Source organism: Colletotrichum siamense (assembly GCF_013390195.1).
Source record: "Colletotrichum siamense strain Cg363 chromosome Unknown KSG_Cg363_contig04, whole genome shotgun sequence".
Lineage (NCBI taxonomy): Eukaryota > Fungi > Ascomycota > Sordariomycetes > Glomerellales > Glomerellaceae > Colletotrichum > Colletotrichum siamense.
In genome coordinates this window covers 6,111,724-6,131,398 of record NW_023501017.1, presented here as the reverse complement: position 1 = coordinate 6,131,398, position 19,675 = coordinate 6,111,724, and the positions used below count along the sequence as shown (strand labels likewise).

The window sequence follows — 19,675 nt, the reverse complement described above, 5'->3', positions numbered from 1 at the left end:
CGTTGTCGATGAGGGTGCAAGACGTAGACATACATCAAATCAAATGGCATAAATCTTTTCACCAATCATCACATCAAGCAGGACACCCAGGAGGCAATATGGTATCAACTGTCGATTTGGTATCCTAGCAATCGCGGTTTCTACGCGCCAAGCCCTGAACCCTTCTAACTTTCCTCGACGGTTTTCCTTCCAAATCCATAACTTATTTGCAGTATCCGAGCTCGACGAAGCGCTGGCATTGGGCAGCGGTGTCGCAGCAGAGACCGCAGCCGTGGCTGTTGGGAGGAGGGGTGGTGCACTTTCATCTTGTCAGTACCATTCTTAATCCACGGTGTGTAGAGAACCGGGAACCACTTACGACAACTCCTCCCTTGCGCTCGGAACAGGGGAAGCAGCCCTCGGCCGCGACGGAGGTGGCGAGGGAGAGAGCGGCGATGAAAACGGCGGCGACCTTCATTTTGGCGAAGAGGTAGGGACTGGTTTTTGAGTTGGAAAAAGAGTGACTGTAAGTTTTGTGATGTTGAGAAGGCTGGTGAGTGATGTTGTATCGAGAAGTTGGAGATTCAACGGCCCTTAAATACTTCTCGGAAGGACCTGTTCAACGCATATCGCTCAAACATTTGCTGAAATACTTGTGAGACGCAGATGAACTGCACTCATGATCTTCGACCATATTTCCCTGGAAAAGGGCTCAACCGGCGATTGCCGAACATCCTATATCTGCTGTCTTAATTGAGGCTCTCAAGGCAGCTTGGTGAAGGGATTGATCTACAACGTGGAACAGAGCGTTGATGAATGACATGGGATGAACGACCAGGAAGTTGGGCGCTAAGCTTCGTTGGCTGGCGGCCCCCCCAGATTCTAGACTGTGAGACCAAGAACATCATGCCTGGGATACCCTGATTGAATTACCTTCAGAACGGGCAACTGACGAGTCAGTGGGTGGCCTGGTGGCTGTGAGTCAGCTGGCAAGTCTGTTCTCACGCTCAGGGGAACCTATATCTTCCACTCCGTTAGGAGTTCTGTTAATGTAGATCATGTGAAAACACGACTCGTACTTCAGTGTCTTTCACGGAAACCATAGCCCACGTGCATGAATTAGAGCGACTCGCATAGGGGTACAGAGCCTCAAGGCAGCATTTCCATGCCGACCCTAAAACAGTTTTCAACGTCCCAGCCATCTGCGCACTAGCTGGAAATGATTCTCAAACGGTCTCTTTGCGACTTGTCCTCCCTAATTTCGAAGAAAACTTCTGATGTGGTTCTGGCCAGCTTCTGCGTTGGTGTCAGGATGTGATAAGGCAAACCTTATGGTTGCTTAGATTCAGAAGTAGCCTATTGGTGTGAAAACGATCAATGTGGGTACATTTCGCTGCGTTTCTCAAGACATCGACTCAGTTGCAAACTTCTAGAACCATGTCTGAATAGACTACCCCCCGTTACCCAGAGAGTGGGCGGAGCAGAGGACGGGGAAGCATGAAATTAAGCACAAGCGGGGAAGGCCGGAAACAGGAGTTATTTACCCCATTCACAACTAGAGAGAGGACGCCAGCAAGGCAGTCTGATCGTGCATATGATATTGATGAAGTAGGGGCTAACGATCCTCGTTGGGGGCCAGGGAATGATGCACGTCTCATCTAGACGGGCGTCGGAGTTGAAGGCCGACTTGAGAGGCTCGAGGCGTTCTGGGGAGACCGAAACTTAGAATGATGAGTCGTGGGTACTTTGAATACGCGCCGTTAGTTCGACAGAGTGGTTGTGGAAAGGCCGTTTATGCAAGAACCCACATGTTCATCCAGACTTGACTAAGGTAACAGCTTGCCTGCCCAAGACCCCCTGTCGTAGCGAAGGAAGTTAAGTTCAGGGATGTGCTCGGTAGTGTGTTTGATGCCGCTACAACGGGTGAGATATCTTGATATGCATCATTTTGGCATTCTCGCCAAGGCGAATACTGCTCAACGTAGCGACCTGTATCAAGTAACTTTGGTGCGATTCCAATTGAGGGCAACCGCTGCAAGATGTTGCTTAACTACCCTGAGACAGAAATGGGCTTCTATATGTCTCGCGAGTCGTCAAAAGACCTTTGTCCGAGTCTCTCGAAGAATGAGGTGAGTCAAGGCTGTACTCCATGTGTCGGTATCGGATTCAGTCAACGTTATCCACGGATCCTGGTCAGAGGAATTCGAGAATTATAAGTGCATCCTGATACACGTGTCGAGTAGATAAGCTGACGATAAACTGGGAGTATTGATAAGTATCATGTCTTCTCTCAGATATTAACGTGAACTTCTAATTATTGTGCTTCACAGCCTGGTGATTCCCTGTTAATCACCCGCGATCCACGGGAACGTGCCCCCGAGAAAGTCATCGGTTACCAGCAAACCGGCATCAGCATCGAACATACCGCCTTCCGAAAGCAACATCTTATCTACATCGCTGCCCGCAACTGGCCCTGAAAGCCCGGTCATCAGAGTAAAGTCTGCAAGTGCATCGGCCCCCGGGATGCCCCCTTCCTCTCTCCGGCTTACTTGAATAATGCTGTCTTTAATCTCACCTACGCACGGCCATGCATTCTGGACAGCAGTCATGGCTTCGAGAATGCGTGTCAATGCTTGACAAGTTTGTGTCTCATCCCATGGCGTTCCTTCTAGATAGTGTCTCATCATTATGGTTCCCGCCGCGGTAGCAAGAGTGTGAACGAAATCAATCGGCAGGCAGTCGTAACGATAAAACCGATTGTAGCTCCTGAGTAGACGTAGAATGGCCTGTAGCGACTCATAGCATATTTCCACATCTTCACTGGATGCAACATCTGGCTGCGACAAAAGGTGGCGCGGCGGGCGATGCAGAATTATCATTGCAGTATGAAAACGCATGCTACGACTTGTCAGAGAAGAGGTTTGAAGGGACACGCATGACTCACTGTAGATGAAGGACACACGCTGGGACTTGACCAACTGTCCATTGATTCCAGTAAAGCTTCCCGGGTAGGCTTGCCAGCCACTTTGTCAAGGAGACATGAATCTTCTGAACAGTTGCAGCGGTGTTGGCATTGTGTGTTCTCGACCGACGATTTTCGAAGAGTTCGGTAATGATACTATGTTGGATCTTTGACAGTTCAGCTTGATGAATCAAGGCCCCAACGAGAGCAATCCCGTCTTCGAACGCCGTAACGGACAGGCCGGGCGCGATATATGTGTCGAGCAGCCCTTCCCAGTCAGGCGGGTATGGGAGTCTAACGGTATTCCGAACATCTGATTCATACAAATACAGAGCTGGCGGTCGTCCAAAGTAGAGACTCAGCTGCTTGTCGACAATGAAGGCGGCCCAGTAGGCGCGGCGCAAAATCTCTCGATCAACATCTGGCTCAGAGGTTCTGTTCCAGTTATTCGGGTCCAGGTGTAGACCCATCTCGTGGGCTAAACGAAATGCCATGCCACAGAACAACCAACCTTTCGAAGCACGACCACGCCCAATCTCGCATTGACCGAGAAGAAGTAGAGCCTGCAAGCTAGTGAGGTCAGGCCGGTCGAGAGCCGAGTACAGCAGCTGTTGAGCCTGAGCAGAAAACACATCAAAAAGTTGTATGTCTTGAGGGTCGCCAGTCGCAAGGGATCCCATGGCGCATATTGCGAAAAGAAGGAAATCGGAATAGTAGCGACCAGTCCCAACATCGTAGTCGCGAAGAAAGTACTCTCGATAGATGTACATGTTGTAAGGGTATTGCTCCCTGAAGAAGGAGGCCATCAGACGCTGCGATACGTCATCGTGAGGTGCGTACTGGAAACAGCTGTTACGGGGGCTTGTGATCTCGGAGGGCTGGTCAGCGTTAGCGCTGGCGAGTATGTCGTCGGCAACTGTTGTTGTCATGGACCAGTCAGTGCATGGCGATGTATGATTCTCTCTATCGCATATGTATATGTTGAAAAGACTGGTCCCTCCGTAAAAATGAGCTGAGTTGCCCTTGGCAAGTTTTCTTAGCTGGCCAGCTCTTGGGCGAGCTAGCCCGGCTTCATCGGCTTCTTGAGGTGACTTGGAATTCTCGTGACTTATGCTTGCGCTGGGATCACTTGGGATGATCTCCGGTTCATTCTGGGATGCAGTCGGTTCTCCTGTTGCAACATAGCAAAGCAGCATTCGCTCCCGGTGCTCTGAGTCTGCCGCTGCTAACTCTCGGATGAAGACTTCGAGGGATGCGACTTGCCCTTCCAGTGCGCGGACATATGTCTTAGGCACAGGCCTTCGAGAGTTATCATGTTATATTCAGCAAGGAACAGAAGACACGACCTAGACGTTGAGACAACCGTGGTCTTGGGAAAGAAACCACCCACCTTTGCTTCTCCCCGGTGCCCGCCCTCATGCATTCTGTTCCGGCCTTTCGACATCGTGCGCATGGCTTTCGACGGTCGCATTTGATCTGAACTCGAAACTCGCAGTGTTAGACACATTTCAAGCTGAGACTGGTATTAGCGGGCAGTGCTATTGTACCTTTCGTCGGCGACACCGCTCGCATCTAATATTCCACGATATCAGACAAAATGTCAACGAGTCATGGTACCAAGTCAATCCACCTACGAAGTAGTCACAACCTCTCCTATTGGGGTCTTTGAATCGGCCTCCGGGCTTTCATTCATCGTGAGGAACAGTATGTCCGGAGGGAGACGCCGTGTAAAACCCAAAGATTCCAGCCGTTATTCTATTACAGACAGTATTTTGCTGCGTCCCGAACGAACACATCAGTGCCATGTCAGATAGAGGAGGGGCTTGAATGATAAGATAAGCGCTATTTTGGCCATCTCGTTCGTCACTGCCACGCTCTCCGCGGAGCGGGGAGGGTGCATTATCCGGGGAACATGACCCATTCCCAGGATGTTCCCCAGTTCTGGAGACCCACAGACGGGGGCGGATGTCCGCTGCCGCCACCAGATAGGGGTGCATTGAGTCCCGAGCAGGATGTAGGTTGTGTTATTGGTGCAAACCCCCTAGCATTAGATAACATGAATAGCCGAGTGGTGAGAGCGTATGCGATTTGGGGCTGCAACCTGCTATCGAACTGTTATCGTCGATGCCCCCTGATGCCGACTGAGCCTAGTAAACATAACGAAATTCCAACTGTCCTTCTCCTGTAGTCTCCTTTCTGTCATCACTCAATTCTCCCTTCTCGATCCGTTCCTTTTTCTGATTCAACAATCGCAGATACCATATCTGACCAGCTATGAGGACAATACAAATAATGGCAGAAGCAAGTGAGCACCAATGTCCCAAGCGGTAAGGCGCTGAACGATATACTTGAGGAGCAACTATGCCGGCAATATTTCCGATAGTCTGCTGCAACCCAATCGCTGTGGCTCGCCGGTAATGAGGAGCCATGTTGTTATTGATCCCTAACCACAAGCGTCAGCTCATCTGCGTTACCAGTTGTCGTCTTTTCCCATAGTGAAAGAGGGAACCACACTCACAGATTTCGTTGAGACCGGGTCCGCAGTAAAGCGGGATAGCGATGAGGTAGCACGCAAAGTATCGGATGCCAGGACTATTTGCAACACCAAGAAGGATCGCATACCCAACGACCGCAAACACGTCAAGGCCCAGAAGGAACTTTGTCGACTGAGATCAGCAATCCAAACATCAAGTTGAAGGGTTTCTGAAGTTCTCACCGTTCCTCGAAGCCTCCACTTGTCTCCAAGAATAGCAGCTGTCTACGCAGCCATTAGTCACATAGACGTCTCTTACAACACGGGGAACTAGGACGGCTTACAAAAAAGCTGAGACCTCCCACGAAATACACTGGGATGCTGAGATATTGTGCCTCAAGTGCGGTGAACCCCAGATCAAGTCGCAGGATAGAAGGCAGGAAAGTACTGAACCCATACAAGATAATGTCCTGGAAGAATTGAATCAAAGCACTCAAGAAAAATAAGAGCGTCAGCAATTTGATGTACGTACAGGGGCTGAATACTAACGTGGAATAGACTTTAGGGTCTTTGAAGGCGTTGAAGACCTCCTTCCATTCAAATACTTGACTTCCCAAATACTCTTGTCGTTGCGCTTCTCGAGCAAGCATCACTTCTCTCTCTTCTGGTTTCCAAAACTTCGCTCGGGTTGGATCATTCGGCAATCCGAACCACACCCACGTAACAGCAAGTAGGGATATCAGCCCCTCGATAATGTAGAGCCAGCTGAAGTTCGACCTATCAGATACGAAAGGGATGAAGAGATGTTCATGAAACATACCTCCAAGCTCTAAGCCCTGCGCTGTGCCCAATCTTGGTAATCGCCGTTGCAATCAACCCTCCGAACATGCCAGCGAGTGAGACCGAAGTGAAGAGGTATGCCAATCGCAAACCCTGTGTCCCGAGGTTGTTAGCACTCTCTCAATACGTTTACTTTGAGGCTTCCACGTACCTGCTCTTCCCGTTTATAAACCATCGTGATGTACAAAGAAAGGCAAGGAAAGAAGCCTGCTTCACACAAGCCCAGGAGAAGACGAACAGCCACCAAGTCCCCAAACCGTTTGGTGAATGCTGTACCAATTGTGACGACTGACCAACCAAAGCACATTATAGAAATAGCTCGATGTGGCTTAAGCTTCCTCATCGCAAGGACGACCGGAAGCTCGAATGCAACATACGTTGCAAAGAAGACACTGACGGCGGTGCTGAACTGAGAACCAGACAGACCAAGGTCTTCGGTCAGGCCGGCTACAGCCGCATTTCCGATATTGCTTCGATCGAGGTACGCTACAAAGTAAAGGGTCGCGAAAAGTGGTGCAAGTCGCAAGTCCAGCTTTCGGAGGACTTGCTTTTCGAGCTGACTATCGGGAATGAGAGTCGAGCTTGACAAGGCATTGCCTGCTTCTTCCGGATGGGGCTTGTCCTGCGCCATCATGTCGAGTTTGGGATCCATTGTAGACTGCGTCTTGTCATTGGAAAAAAAAAAAAAAAGTCGCAAACTTATGAACTCTACAAGATTTTGACGATGTCATTGACTTCTGTTGCGCCTTCACTGGCTCCTCTTGTATTGAAGGACAAATATGGCTTATCAGTTCGCTGGGATTAAATCGCCAAGCCCCTGAAAGTGCGAGACGAACTCCCGAGGTCGTCTTATCTGGGGTGCGTTAGCGCACAAGCTCCCTGGCCAAACAGCATACCATGTAGGTGGGGTTGAACAAGACGGAGGCGGATGCCCGTCAGTCAGATACGCAGCCAGACTCTTATCATCAGCTCCTCATCAATTCAAACCATGCGGAGGCACTTACGCCACCAAACTTCTTCTCATTATGTTTCCGTGCAGAAGTTGCATGACGGAAATGGATGTCCGTGGGAAAGTATCGATCTCATCCAGTTTCGAGGCCGTACCAGCCTCAAGAACGCGACCGTATGCCCATTCACTAGAAAAGGACATCCGTCCAATGTCTGTTACATCATCGGAAGCGATTATCGACTTGTCACAAATCTCTGACTATTGATTATTCTTTGTTCATCATGACTTCAACCATAAAATCTGTTGGCTACATTGGCCTGGGGCTCGCTGGCGGGCCGCTGGCTCAGAATGTTGCTCAGAAGGGCTTCAAGACAATTGTTCGTGATGCGGACAAGGAGAAGCAACAAAAGTTTGTTATTGAAAATAAGAACCTTCCGGTTGAAGAGGCTGGCGCTGGGCCGGACGCATTCAAGGACGTCGATGTGTTGATCACCATGGTGCCAAACGGCCACATCGTCCGAGACATCCTCCTCGGAGAGCAAGGCATTGCTCCTTACATGAAGCCTGGTAGGATATTCAACAGTCTTTCTGTTGAGCGATTTGCTGATGAAGACGTTTTAGGCTGTGTCATTGTTGACACTTCCTCTTCGGATCCTTTTGGCACCCAGCAACTGGGCAAGGACCTCGAGAAGTACCAGCTCCGCCTAGTGGACTCTCCAGTCACCCAGGTCAGAATGCACGGGATCAACGATGGCGAGGCTACCTTCATGATTGGCGGGGCCCAGGAAGACATTGACTTCGCAATGCCCGTCTTGAAGACCATGTCTCGATGGCGTTTTGTTATGGGTCCTTTGGGTAGCGGCCATGTCATGAAAACTTTCAACAACTACGTCACCGCTGCCGGTATCGCAGCTCTTAACGACGCTTTCATCGTCGGTCGCAAGATGGGCTTGGATCCTGCACAGATCACGGACGTTCTTAATGTTGGCACTGGCCGTAACTACGGCACAGCTCACTCCATCAGGGCCGAGGGGCTAACAAGAACGTATGCTAGCGGATATGGGTTGGCTCTACTTGTGAAGGACTTGGGCATCAACCTTGAACTGTGTGGGAAAATGGGCATTGACACGCAGCTCGCGAAACACATGCATGGGCTTTTCAAGGAGGCTCTAGAGGAGCCCAATGTGGAGCAAAGTGCGGATTACACTGAGTGTCTGAAGTTATGGGAGAGGAAGGCCGGTTTTGAATTGCCTACCGCGGTCGGGCTGAAGGAGTGTGACGAGCCTCGCGATTTTGAGACGCCTTGATAGGGTAGATGCATAATTGCGTGTACTTTGACAACCAACTTAGTTCTCATCTAATGACGCGTTTCCAAATCTATTCTCCTTGGAGTGCTGCAGCTCGTTTCCGATCTTTCTTGATAACGAGAAACCAACTTGTCAGAATTGAGCAGATGCCAACCACCAAAACCGAAAGATTGACGCCATATGAGATGCGGTATCTGGGACCAAACACCGTGCTGAAGACATGCGGGCCTACAATTCCACTATGGAACAAAGTCAGCGTAGTCCAGTTGAATGTTGGAAATAGGGCTCGAACATACCCGAACTGCGCACACGCATTTGTAAGGCCAATACCGATTCCTGATGCCACTGTTCCCTCCAGCGCCCTGATTCGTTCAGGCCAGATAACTGGGTACGCACACCCAGCGCAGGCCACAGAGACGATCAAGCAGAGGTAGCGGACAATCGGGTTATCAACGAGAAGAAGAATGATGTAACACACGATGATTGTTGATTCAACTAGGACAGTCAGTTTCCTGGTGTCTTGTGAGATGTCTTCAAAACTTACTCCCCACTGCAGTAACCCAGGGTCTGATCCACTTCCTCTGCAGCATGAAACCCAAAGCATTGAGAAGTAGAAATGCCGAGACGTATGGCGGCTAAAGAGAATTAGTGGAGTCCATGGCAAATTGGTCTCGTTGGGGTGGAAACTTGCGATGTTCATCAACTGAGAGTACGCCGTAGTGGTGAATCCTAACTGGTAGATCACCGTAGGCAATGCGAATCCCACCCCGAAACCTCCAATACCATGGCAGATCCAACAAAGACTGAAGGTATAGAGGGTTGGGTCTTTGGCCATGACTTTCAGAGATTTGAAGTCCCAATGTGACCCACCCTTGGGCGCAGTGCTCGCAAGCCTCTCTTTCACATAGAGCCTTTCCTCCTCGGTGAGGATCTTCGCTGACTCAGGGTAGTCGGGTAGACCAAAAGCAAAGAAGGCCAGGATTATAGCAGGTAAACCTTCAAGGATGAACAGCCATCGCCATCCTGAGACCCCTCCAAGTTGGTCCATGTATGAAATTGCGTACGCCAACAGACCAGAGAGTGCACTGGATACCTGTCCCACGGAGTAGAAAAAGGCTATGCGCAAGGCCATTTCCTCAGGTCTGTACCAGAAAGCATAGTGAAACAAAACAGACGGGAAGAATCCAGCCTCTGCCGCACCAATTGCGAATCGCACGCACATCATGCCTGAGAAGTTTGTTGCTGCTGCGGAGCAACACGCCGATATGCCCCACGCCATGATCAGGATGAACATCCATCTTGACGGCTTGAACAGCTTTAAAAGTACCGTATTGGTAGGCTCGAAGATAAGATAGCTGTAAGAGAAGATGGAAAGCGTCCATGCCCACTGCGAAGGCGTGAAGCCGAGCTGTTTCTTGATGCCTGTACCGGCCTCTAGGTTGATGATGGCGGCGTTCGAATAGTTTGCGCTGTCAATAACCCGGAAGACGTACACGAGAGAGTAAAAGCCAACAAGCCAGAGGTCAATCTTTCGCATTATCCGTTTTTCAAAAGCCGCGTCCTTTGGGGTGGCTTCAATATCAGGGTTCGATGTCGCTTCGGTTGTTGATCCAGCTCCCTTCTCAGAAAATAGCTGCGTTTCGTTGGCAACCTGAGCAATGGTGCCGATCGGGTCCTTAGCGACCGCCATCTTGATGGAAGAGGATTGGTGTACCAGTGGCTGGGAGTAAATGGGAGTAAATGAACGCAGTCCTGTATGCCTTGAATATGAACAGACTTTATTCCACAGAAGAGTAATCCTTCGGTAGACATTAGTAAGAAACATGTGAAGCATAATCCGAAAGGGAAGATGGTTCTACCAACCCGCCGGTAGTTACCAATCGCGATATCATTTCTTTAGAAATCTCCAATCCATCACGACATGATAACCGGAATGGCGAAGGAGCTCCCCCGTCCAATACCAACTGCCAGCGACACTATGAGCTGCAGCTCCCTGCCGTCTCAGGCTGGGATGCGGTAACGACATCTTGGACGCCATACTCAACACCACATTTCGGTATCATTCATGCATGCTTTCGGACAATAAAGGTGGAGAAATATCGTTTGAAGGATTCGATATGAGCCTGTGGTGATACGCTGTTTTTATTCCCGATGAGCACGTTGTTGGGGTTCCCAAGCACGCAATGGCCGATCGTTTAACTACCCCGCCTGAATAACCTCAAGTATGAGGGTGTAGTACTGGAGTAAGATCCAGTTATAAATGAGGCTCAATAAATTTTGATGACCATTGTTCTTTTGGATTTCAATCAAATTCCAGATCCTAATCACTATCATGGCCCCTTCCGCAGTTTCACCGCCGCCAACTACAACTGGCACATTGCTTGTCAAGCCCTGGTCACGCCCCCAAGAGACTAAAGAGGATCTAGACTGGGCTCCTCTTACTACCATTGATCTTTCGCGGTTCGATGAGCCGGGGGGCAAGCAAGATCTCGCGAAACAACTTTATGATGCTATCACGCGAGTGGGATTCTGGGTCGTTACCGGCACTGGTATCGATGATGAACGTATCCTACGGCAATTCAGTATCGGAAACACGTTTTTCAAGGAACCACTTGATGAGAAGAGAAGATTCCCTTGCAACTTCGCAGAAGGCGAGTATTTCGGATACAGAGAGAACGAGAGATGGATTGGTGACACAGGCGTCAAAGAGAACATTGAGATGGTATGAGACAGTGCTTCTCTGAGAATTCCCATTTGACGACAAGGTTTCTGACAAGAGCTCAGCTGAACATCCATAAAGACATCCCTGCCTGGACACAGGTTGGTCGCCATCGTGTCGTGGAAGACAACTGGGACGAGATCCGCAACTTCCATCGCGACGTCTGGGAAGTTGCTCGGAAGCTCTTCGTTCTGATTGCAATCATCCTGGAACTACCAGAGAATTACCTTGCAGATGCACATGCTTATGATGAAGTCTCCGATGATCATTTGCGGTACATGATCTACAATGTTCGGACGGACGAAGAGTGGGACAAAGCGCAGGCATACTCAAAGGGAGGACACACAGACTTTGGCAGTTTGACTCTTCTTTTCTCTCAGCATGTTGCTGGGTTGCAAATCCGGACTCCCGAGGGGGATTGGAAATATGTGAAGCCCGTCGAAGGGGGCATAACCTGTAACGCTGCGGACACCCTGACGTTCCTCACGAATGGTAAGTCAACCTTTTTCCCTAGCAACTTTCCTTGCTTTTCTGACTCGAAGACAGGGTTCATCAAGTCAACCATTCATCGTGTGGTCAAGCCTCCCAGAGACCAAATCGACATCCCTCGACTAGGACTGCTATACTTTAGTCGTCCGGGAGACCACACACCCATGAGAACAGTACCTTCCCCGCTTCTTGACCGTCTCGGATTGATCAGAGAAGAAGATAAGGATTTGAGCAAACCGGTGCCATCGGGAACGGAGTATGTGCGGGCACGAGTGAAAGATGTGCATCACAAAAAGGTGCTGGATAAGCGGGAAGGAACGTCATTCCAGTTCAAGGGGTTGCAGGTGCAGAATCACTATGAATGAGAACATGCCGCATTTTCTTTTGGAGAAGTTTCTGAATATGAACTGAACAAATCTTTTCAAAACGGCTTGGTTGAAATAAAACCAAGATTCTTTCGCTGTGTGGGCCTCCATCAGGCTTGGGGCTGGCCCAGAAGCGGAGGTGGAAGTCCGCGCCGTCCCTTGGGCTGCTGGTCTGCCAATCTTATCCACAGCTTGATCGAGCGGGAATGGAAGTCCGCAGAGCTCTAGACGCTGGAGATTTACTGACCCAGGGGTTGAAGTGGGAAATCATTCAACGTACATGACGTTGAACAGTCGCTGCGGTGGGACTTTTCATAAAACAGAGCATACGGCGACATGATTCAAAGTTTTGACTGATTCTTTTTTCCCAATTAGTGTACTAGACTTCGAGAAACTGTAACGATAATGTCCGTTCAATATCAGACACGCATCAGCTTGCCGGATGGTACGGCATATGATCAACCGACGGGTGTTTTTATTGACAATGAATTCCATGCCTCCAAGGACGGTAGTACCCTCGAATCTATCAATCCTTACACCCGACAATCAATTTACTCGTTTTCTCGAGGAAGCAGCGCCGATATCAATGCTGCAGTGGTTTCCTCAAAGCAAGCATGTCGGGGTTGGAGGAAGACGACACCTAATGAAAGGGGAAGACTCCTGAATCGCCTTGCTGATCTTATTGGAAGAGATGCAGACCAATTGGCAAAGATTGAGGTGCGTGTCTATCAGGCCTTGGACCAACTCGCCAAACACTAAATTCCCGTTGCAGTCAATCGATGCTGGAAAACCTGTCAAGCTGGCCAAAGTTGCCGATGTTCTCGCGTGTGCGGCCTGTTTCCGATACTATGCGGGATGGTCAGTTTTGGTCTGTCCTGGGCTTTGCTTCTGTTTACTCACCGCATCTTCAAATATTCAGGGCAGACAAGATTAAGGGTGACAGCATTGAGACTGACCCAAACATGCTGAACCTCACCCTGAGAGAGCCTTTAGGGGTCTGCGGTCTTATTATTCCCGTAAGCTGATTACTTCTCTTGACCCGCCAGCACACGGGAGCTCTAAAACTCGATGGACTTGTCTAACGACCTTTCAGTGGAACTTCCCAATCCTGATGTGTGGTTGGAAACTCGGGCCTGCCTTGGCTGCTGGAAACGTCGCTGTTCTAAAACCCGCAGAACTCACCCCGCTCTCAGCGTTGTATTTGGGGAAGCTGATTGTCGAGGCCGAATTCCCCCCAGGTGTTGTGAATATCGTACCAGGTCTTGGACACGAAGCCGGAGCTGCATTGTCCAATCATCCAGACGTTGCGAAAGTATCTTTTACTGGAAGCACTGCTGTGGGAAAGGGCATCTTGCATGCATCCGCAGATAGCAACCTGAAGAAGGTCACTTTAGAGCTGGGTGGCAAGTCGCCAAGTATTGTATTTGGAAGCGCTGACCTGGACGAGGTGGTCGAGTGGGTGAATGGCGGCATATTTTACAACATGGGGTAAGTCGTTATGAATCCCTTGGTTTGATTTTACTGACTCAGAGACTATTTCTCCTAGACAAAACTGCTGTGCGAGTAGCCGCGTCTTCGTTCATGAAAGCGTCTACGAGTCTTTCATCACCAAGTTTGTTGAAAGAGCAAGGAAAAACCAACTTGGGGATCCCTTCGACGACAAAACCTTTCTGGGTCCTCAGATCAGCGGCAGCCAGCACTCTAAGATCATGGGCATGATCGAAAACGCGAAGACTCAAGGCGCCATTTGCGCAACGGGGGGACGTAGCCCTTCTGGCTGGTTTATTGAGCCTACGATCTTCCGCGACGTCAAAGTGGACATGGGGATTGCAAGAGAAGAGGTTTTTGGGCCAGTCGTGGCAGTTGCATCCTTTCGTGACGAGGAGGAAGCTTTGGAAATGGCGCACGACACCTGTTACGGGCTCGCCGCGGCAGTCTTCACGTCTGATATCAAGCAGGGAATCAAAATGGCGAAAGAGCTTGAGGCGGGAACAGTTTGGGTGAATTGTTACAACAAGATCTCCCATGCCCTTCCGTTCGGTGGGTACAGACAGAGTGGCAACGGGAAGGACTTGGGAGAAGACGCGATCTACGGCTTTACGCAATTGAAGACTATAGGAATCATGTTGTAATTACGCTGCGAAATCAATCAGGAAAACAGGATAAGCAGTTACCATTTCATAGGTGCTTGGCAATTATCAAGTAAAGGTGGCTGCACCTGCCGTTCCTAATACTCCCCAGCCTCCACGCCTGAATCTTGATGGCCAGGTGCTCACGCATTGAGTGTGGTGCCGCCGCGGCCAACTCACCGATTCGCCGAGTCTCAGGCAGAATCGGGAGCTTAGCCCGCCAAACACTTACCGGAGAACCCTCTTCTTGGCAATGAGTCGCGTGGATAAGCTTCGTGTAGGTGGGCGTTGCCCCGGGAGGAGCTCCTCTTCCCCGCGCCCGTCGCACAGAGGAGCTCCACGTCCACAGTCCACTCCGTGCCGGAGGGAGGCACTCGCCCTTTTCCACATTGCTGCAGCACTACCAATCCACCAACCCGTGACGAAAGAGCTGAGTTGCAAGGATATTGGGAACCGCCACTGGCCCCACGTCCGTTTGAGCCAGGCGGAGGACTTGAGAGCCATTGTGGACGTTTCGCGGAGCATCGCACCACATCCTGCATCTTGTTCGCAGACCTTTCTTGTGACCGTGTGTGACAAAACATCATCTTCATACTCTAAGCGTGGTATCCTTTCAGTCGTATATCAATCAAGACTTCATCGACTCAGTGAAGTCTGAAGAACCACTCACTCACCACGCACATCATCAATCAAGTCGAGCATCCAAAGATCAAGAAGACTTTCGAACTACAGATACCAATTTCAAGATCCTTTCAAGATTCACACACATCTTCGCTTGCCCAATATGGTCGCCGACATCAACCAGCTTCCGCCTTACACACCGCCTCCCCCTACCAAGGAGGACTGTGAGTACCCCAGACTGCACAGAACCAACTGCATTTGCATTTGCACTTGCAAGGATAAGGCTGACCACAGACCGCTTTGCAGTGGACTACGTCGACCTTGTCAACATTGATCTCGCCAAATTCGACGATCCCGAGGGCCGCAAGCAGCTTGCTAAGGACCTTTACGAGGCCGCCACCGGCTACGGCTTCTTGACGCTCACCAACCATGGCATTTCTGACGAGACCTACCAACGCCAGATGCGCATCGCCAACGCGGCAATGACGCTGAAGCCCGATGAGAAGGCTCCTTATGAAGGTAAGCATTGAGGAAGCATCCTTCTTGGCTTGGAGCAATACTGACAGATGATAAGTTACTCCTGAAGAGGACGCCCGTGGTCTGTACGCAGGATACAAGCCCGCCGGCCCTCTGGGCCACAAGGGCGGCTTCCCCAAGGCGCTTGATCACTACAACATGCTGGTCCATGACCCCAAGAACCGCGACCACCCCGAGATCATCCGCCCATTCATGGAGGAGACATACGAGGTTATGAGCTACATCAGAACCAACATCCTGGTGAAGCTTTTGAGGATTGTTGCCGACATTCTCCAAGTCCCCGAGGAGGCTGTGCTTTCGACCCATGCCCCCGGAGGATCTAAGACCGAGTATCTCCGCTACGTGAGTGTTGTCGTCGGTACTTGCAGGAACCTGACTGACCCAAGCTAGATGATGTGCGAGCCTCGTACCAAGGAGGAGAGCGAGAAGTACCGCCAAATCTTCCTGGCTGGCCACACTGACTGTGAGTTATCAATCGTGTTGACCAAGGACATGGCGTCGCTAACATTAAAACGCAGGGGGCACTTGGACCTTCCTCTTCTCCCAGCCTGTCGCCGCTCTTCAGGTTCTCTGCCATCACACTGGCCGCTACAGATATGTCAAGCGTAAGTCACCACACGAAAGCACCCAAGAACCGTCATCTGACAGTCGCCATAGACCAACCCCATGGCATCGTCGTCAACTTCGGCGAGGCCCTCGAGCGCCTTACCGGCGGTCTCTTTAAGGCTACTATCCACCGCGTCACGACCCCGCCCGAGGACCAGCGCCACCTCCGCCGTATCGGTGTCATCTACTTCTCCCGCCCTGCAGACGAGCGTGAGCTCGTTCCTATCGAGAACTCTCCTCTTCTTCAGAAGATGGGTACCGATAAGCCCATGGACGACCGTGTCTTCTGCATGGCCGACTACCTCGATGCCCGCAAGCACGGCTGGAAGCGATACGACTTTGACATGGACCGTCCTCGCGAGGAGGGCAAGCACCAGGATCCCTTCGACGTAAGTCTCAAACCAGCCTATTCTCTACTTACAAATCTGACAAGTAATTCAGGGTGAGTACCCCGACCCCGAGGGCCACAAGAGTCTCGGAAAGTTCGACAACGTGCCCCGTCTTCAGTACAGCCTTCCGACTGTCAAGTCAACTTAGGATGTGGAATGTGTATGACTTTGTCTTTGGATGGGACTTGGCGTATTTTGTAGCATTAATGAGAACTTTTTCATCTGAATCAACGCGTTCACTTTGATGATGAACACTGTGAAACAAAGCATCTTCACAACATTTCGGTCCCCAATTGGAGGCTGCATCACTGCCACTCTGGTCATGGGGGGTGTTATCGTTGAAAACATCAGACTTTGACGACGCGCTACTTCTGAAAACAAACCTTGATACATGCCGTCGCGGTTTCTTCAACAGCCAGTGAAAAAAAGGAAGTGTGCTCTCGCAGGCTCCCGTCGCTCGTACTGTACTGTGCATGTCATCCAGATGCTGGAGTTACGAGCCCGACTCAAACACTCTCGAAACATTGCCATGAGTTCGTTGTTTCTGGTACAAATCATAAAAGTCACACACTGCGCATATTTTGATATGAGCGACGGAGGAAATCTTTGGGTGTCGTAGAAAGCGTTGTCATCATTCACTCATTGGCGCTGCGTACGCCTCCCTCGCTTTTGCTAGACTCTCATGCATGACCGCCGCAACCCAGCTTCCGACTGGCCATGTCGTTCGCTTCGTAAAGTTCGCCACAATCCATTCCAAAAAGCGCACTTCGCTCCTCGCAAGATCAACAGGTCTGTCCAGCATAGCTAGCGCGGCCGCAGCATTCTCTGCATCATCGTCTCCTCCAGTTCCAACGCAAGCCATGATGGCGTCCAGCACAAAGCGACTTGGGTTTGACCTTCCATTATTGCTGTTACCCAGCATCATGCCTCCGCTGTTGTCGTTACTGCGTTGTGCGGCTGGCATTGTCAGACGGACTAGACGCCAGCCTACGAGGCAGATCTTGAAGCCGAGGAGTGTTATGAAGGGGTTCTCGAGGGCAGGAGGGGCAGTAGACTTGATCGGATTTAGAAGATCGAGAGCCATTTCAAGATCATTGAGCTACCCAGTTGTTAGTGAAATCTGGTTTTAAAAGGGTGCTTCGAGATACCTACTATTCTGAACACGTCACGATCCTCATAGATGTCCCGCTTGTCTTTACTTCTTGGGGTTGCCAAGTGACCGGCAGCTAGCACATAGTTAGCGATCATCCTGTCTGTCTCTCTAAAACTCAACGCTTACTAGCAATAGCCAACGGCAGGTTAGACTCTACTACTCCACTAACCAGCAGAGAGTCTGGATGCGATAGAGTGATAGACGTGTAATACCACAATATCCAGAAGGTGTGCCACAGAGGCGTTTGGTCATCATGGCTATCCGACAGAACATCCATACGGCCAAAGTCGAAGAAGCTGAAGACTGGCTTCTGACTTCGCGGTACCAACTCGGCAATACTTTTGAGGGCTTGGGAGATTTGCGCGTGTTGTTTATCGGTCAATATAGACAGGGCGCGCCGTTGAGCTTTGGGGCGCTCTAGCAGACAACTGGCATGGGTAAGCTCGCGAGCCATCATCTGTAGTTGCGTCACCAAGATGACGGCAGCGAATGGAGATGCCCATAGCAATCTCAGTTTCTTCGGCTTGTGTTTCTCTCCGGGCCCCCTCTGGCTGTCGTCGTTTCGATTGGCGTGAAGTAGGGTCTGAGACGCTTCGTAGAAGAAGCCCTGACTTGGAGGCGTCTCATGCGCGTAGGCTTGATCGTCGGGTTCGTCAAAAGACTTGAAGCGCTGTCGCCTCTTCTCGAACCAATCTCTGTCTGAGCGCGCTAACCATATGTCTTCGCAGCATGGAAGGTCGTACTTGATCTCGAGAGATGATAGCATCGGTCGGAGATTGCAGAGAATCGCGAGCTGGGAATCCAGGAGATAAAGCATGTACACGCAACGCTTTTTTGACTCCTTTCGTATGAAGTCTTGCCACTGCTCGTTGAGAGCTTCCGCACTCACAGGCTCTTGCATGTCGTCCTCGTCACCCTCTTCACCGTAGCCGCTATCTTCTCCCGAGGTCATGGAAAGAGATTCGATCGAACTATCTTGCGACATCTGGAGTAGTCGAATGGCATCGATCAGGTCGCGGTGTATTCGTTGCGCTTTGAGGAAGCTCGTGTCGTTGCCGCCGTAAATACCGAGGAACTCGAGGAGGAGGAAAGTCTGCAAAACCCATGTTTCTTGATATCTCGATCGGTTTTGTTCCACCTGCGGGGATAAGCTCATGTACCACCGTTACGCCTCGAAAAATACACTGACATATTGCTGCAGCGAAGACAACGTCGACTCAAAGACTGCCTTGCGGGTCGCTTCATCTACAGTCGATTCGCAATAAAGACTGCCTATACAAGTGATGACATTCAGGAGCGGTACCTGGGTCGACACAATGTGAAAAGAGGCCTCGTGGAGTATCGGGAAGTTGCGGTGGAAGCCTTCGAAGAAGCTCTCGACGCAACGGATTTCACTGGAAATTCTAGAGTGAAAGCAGTCTTGTCAGTAAGGACTCCATTGACAAGACTATCCGAAAGGACATACGCCGGTGATGTCTGTTCATAGCTCTGGCTGATCTGTTGCATCGGCTCAAGCATGTCGCCTTGAGGTTGCGGGGGATGCGTTAGCAGTACATCCAGCCATGCTGCTGTGCTTGGAGAATCTCCGACCGTCGGTGTCAGGGAAGGCGGGGGAGCTGTTTTCGAAGGCGACGCGGAGGTCGAGACGTGGCAATTTTCAACATGGCGTTTCCTCAAGTCGCTATGACAAAGTCAGCATCTCAATTGGAACCCTTGGACTGAAGTATCCTCGTCGTATGTGTGTAAGGCGTTTACGTACCTACGCGCGAACTTGGCATTACATTGAGAGCATGGAAACACAGGTGCATTCCGTCCCTTGTGGTCTAACAGATTGTTAACGAGTGAAGATACAGGACTCGAAGCTTAGCTTACGCGTATTGACATGGCGCTTCAGGTTCTCCTACAGGTGACGTAACACGGCTTCATGTAAGTCTTCATCCTGGTAACGGACGCCTTGTCCTTGCCCATAGCTTACCTGGCGCGTGAACCCCTTTTTACACGTAGCGCATTTGAACGGTCGAGGTAAAGTGACATCCATCTTGGAAAAAGGTAGAAAGTGGCTTGCCGATGGTGAAGAATGAGGAACGACGCATCGCCATGGATTATTGCCAAAGTCTGGGGGAGGAGGTGGACGACCGGGGTGGTCTCCGTGGACAA

The 19,675-nt window shown here is 50.5% G+C and overlaps 6 protein-coding genes across 6 annotated transcripts; 3 read left to right on the top strand and 3 right to left on the bottom strand.

The window, feature by feature from the left end:
- Positions 1–2,919: 2,919 nt before the first annotated feature.
- CGCS363_v007582 (putative transporter) lies at positions 2,920–6,906 on the bottom strand (the record flags this gene model as incomplete). The annotated part of the gene is made up of 8 exons (XM_036639431.1): positions 2,920–3,819; positions 5,290–5,384; positions 5,460–5,598; positions 5,658–5,699; positions 5,759–5,906; positions 5,964–6,179; positions 6,235–6,347; positions 6,406–6,906. The coding sequence occupies 8 exons, from the start codon at positions 6,904–6,906 to the stop codon at positions 2,920–2,922; spliced, it is 2,154 nt and encodes a 717-aa protein (XP_036496730.1).
- A 578-nt stretch (positions 6,907–7,484) lies between these two features.
- Positions 7,485–8,510, top strand: CGCS363_v007581 (putative 3-hydroxyisobutyrate dehydrogenase; the record flags this gene model as incomplete). Its single annotated transcript, XM_036639430.1, has 1 exon — positions 7,485–8,510. One exon carries the CDS (start codon positions 7,485–7,487, stop codon positions 8,508–8,510), a length of 1,026 nt encoding a protein of 341 aa, XP_036496732.1.
- Positions 8,511–8,580: 70 nt separating this feature from the next.
- prlL-18 (MFS transporter prlL) lies at positions 8,581–10,200 on the bottom strand (the record flags this gene model as incomplete). Its single annotated transcript, XM_036639429.1, has 4 exons — positions 8,581–8,749; positions 8,807–9,005; positions 9,055–9,145; positions 9,277–10,200. 4 exons carry the CDS (start codon positions 10,198–10,200, stop codon positions 8,581–8,583), a joined length of 1,383 nt encoding a protein of 460 aa, XP_036496731.1.
- Positions 10,201–10,842: 642 nt separating this feature from the next.
- Positions 10,843–14,215, top strand: aldA-2 (Aldehyde dehydrogenase; the record flags this gene model as incomplete). Its single annotated transcript, XM_036639428.1, has 8 exons — positions 10,843–11,232; positions 11,295–11,721; positions 11,776–11,974; positions 12,773–12,800; positions 12,856–12,941; positions 13,003–13,099; positions 13,177–13,571; positions 13,630–14,215. 8 exons carry the CDS (start codon positions 10,843–10,845, stop codon positions 14,213–14,215), a joined length of 2,208 nt encoding a protein of 735 aa, XP_036495629.1.
- Positions 14,216–14,996: 781 nt separating this feature from the next.
- GA2OX2 (Gibberellin 2-beta-dioxygenase 2) lies at positions 14,997–16,513 on the top strand (the record flags this gene model as incomplete). The annotated part of the gene is made up of 7 exons (XM_036639427.1): positions 14,997–15,057; positions 15,140–15,352; positions 15,408–15,712; positions 15,761–15,833; positions 15,889–15,975; positions 16,028–16,365; positions 16,418–16,513. The coding sequence occupies 7 exons, from the start codon at positions 14,997–14,999 to the stop codon at positions 16,511–16,513; spliced, it is 1,173 nt and encodes a 390-aa protein (XP_036495630.1).
- A 483-nt stretch (positions 16,514–16,996) lies between these two features.
- CGCS363_v007577 (Zinc finger protein) lies at positions 16,997–19,556 on the bottom strand (the record flags this gene model as incomplete). The annotated part of the gene is made up of 8 exons (XM_036639426.1): positions 16,997–17,464; positions 17,518–17,591; positions 17,645–18,656; positions 18,708–18,912; positions 18,984–19,199; positions 19,278–19,341; positions 19,391–19,418; positions 19,494–19,556. 8 exons carry the CDS (start codon positions 19,554–19,556, stop codon positions 16,997–16,999), a joined length of 2,130 nt encoding a protein of 709 aa, XP_036495625.1.
- Between the last annotated feature and the right edge of the window lie 119 nt (positions 19,557–19,675).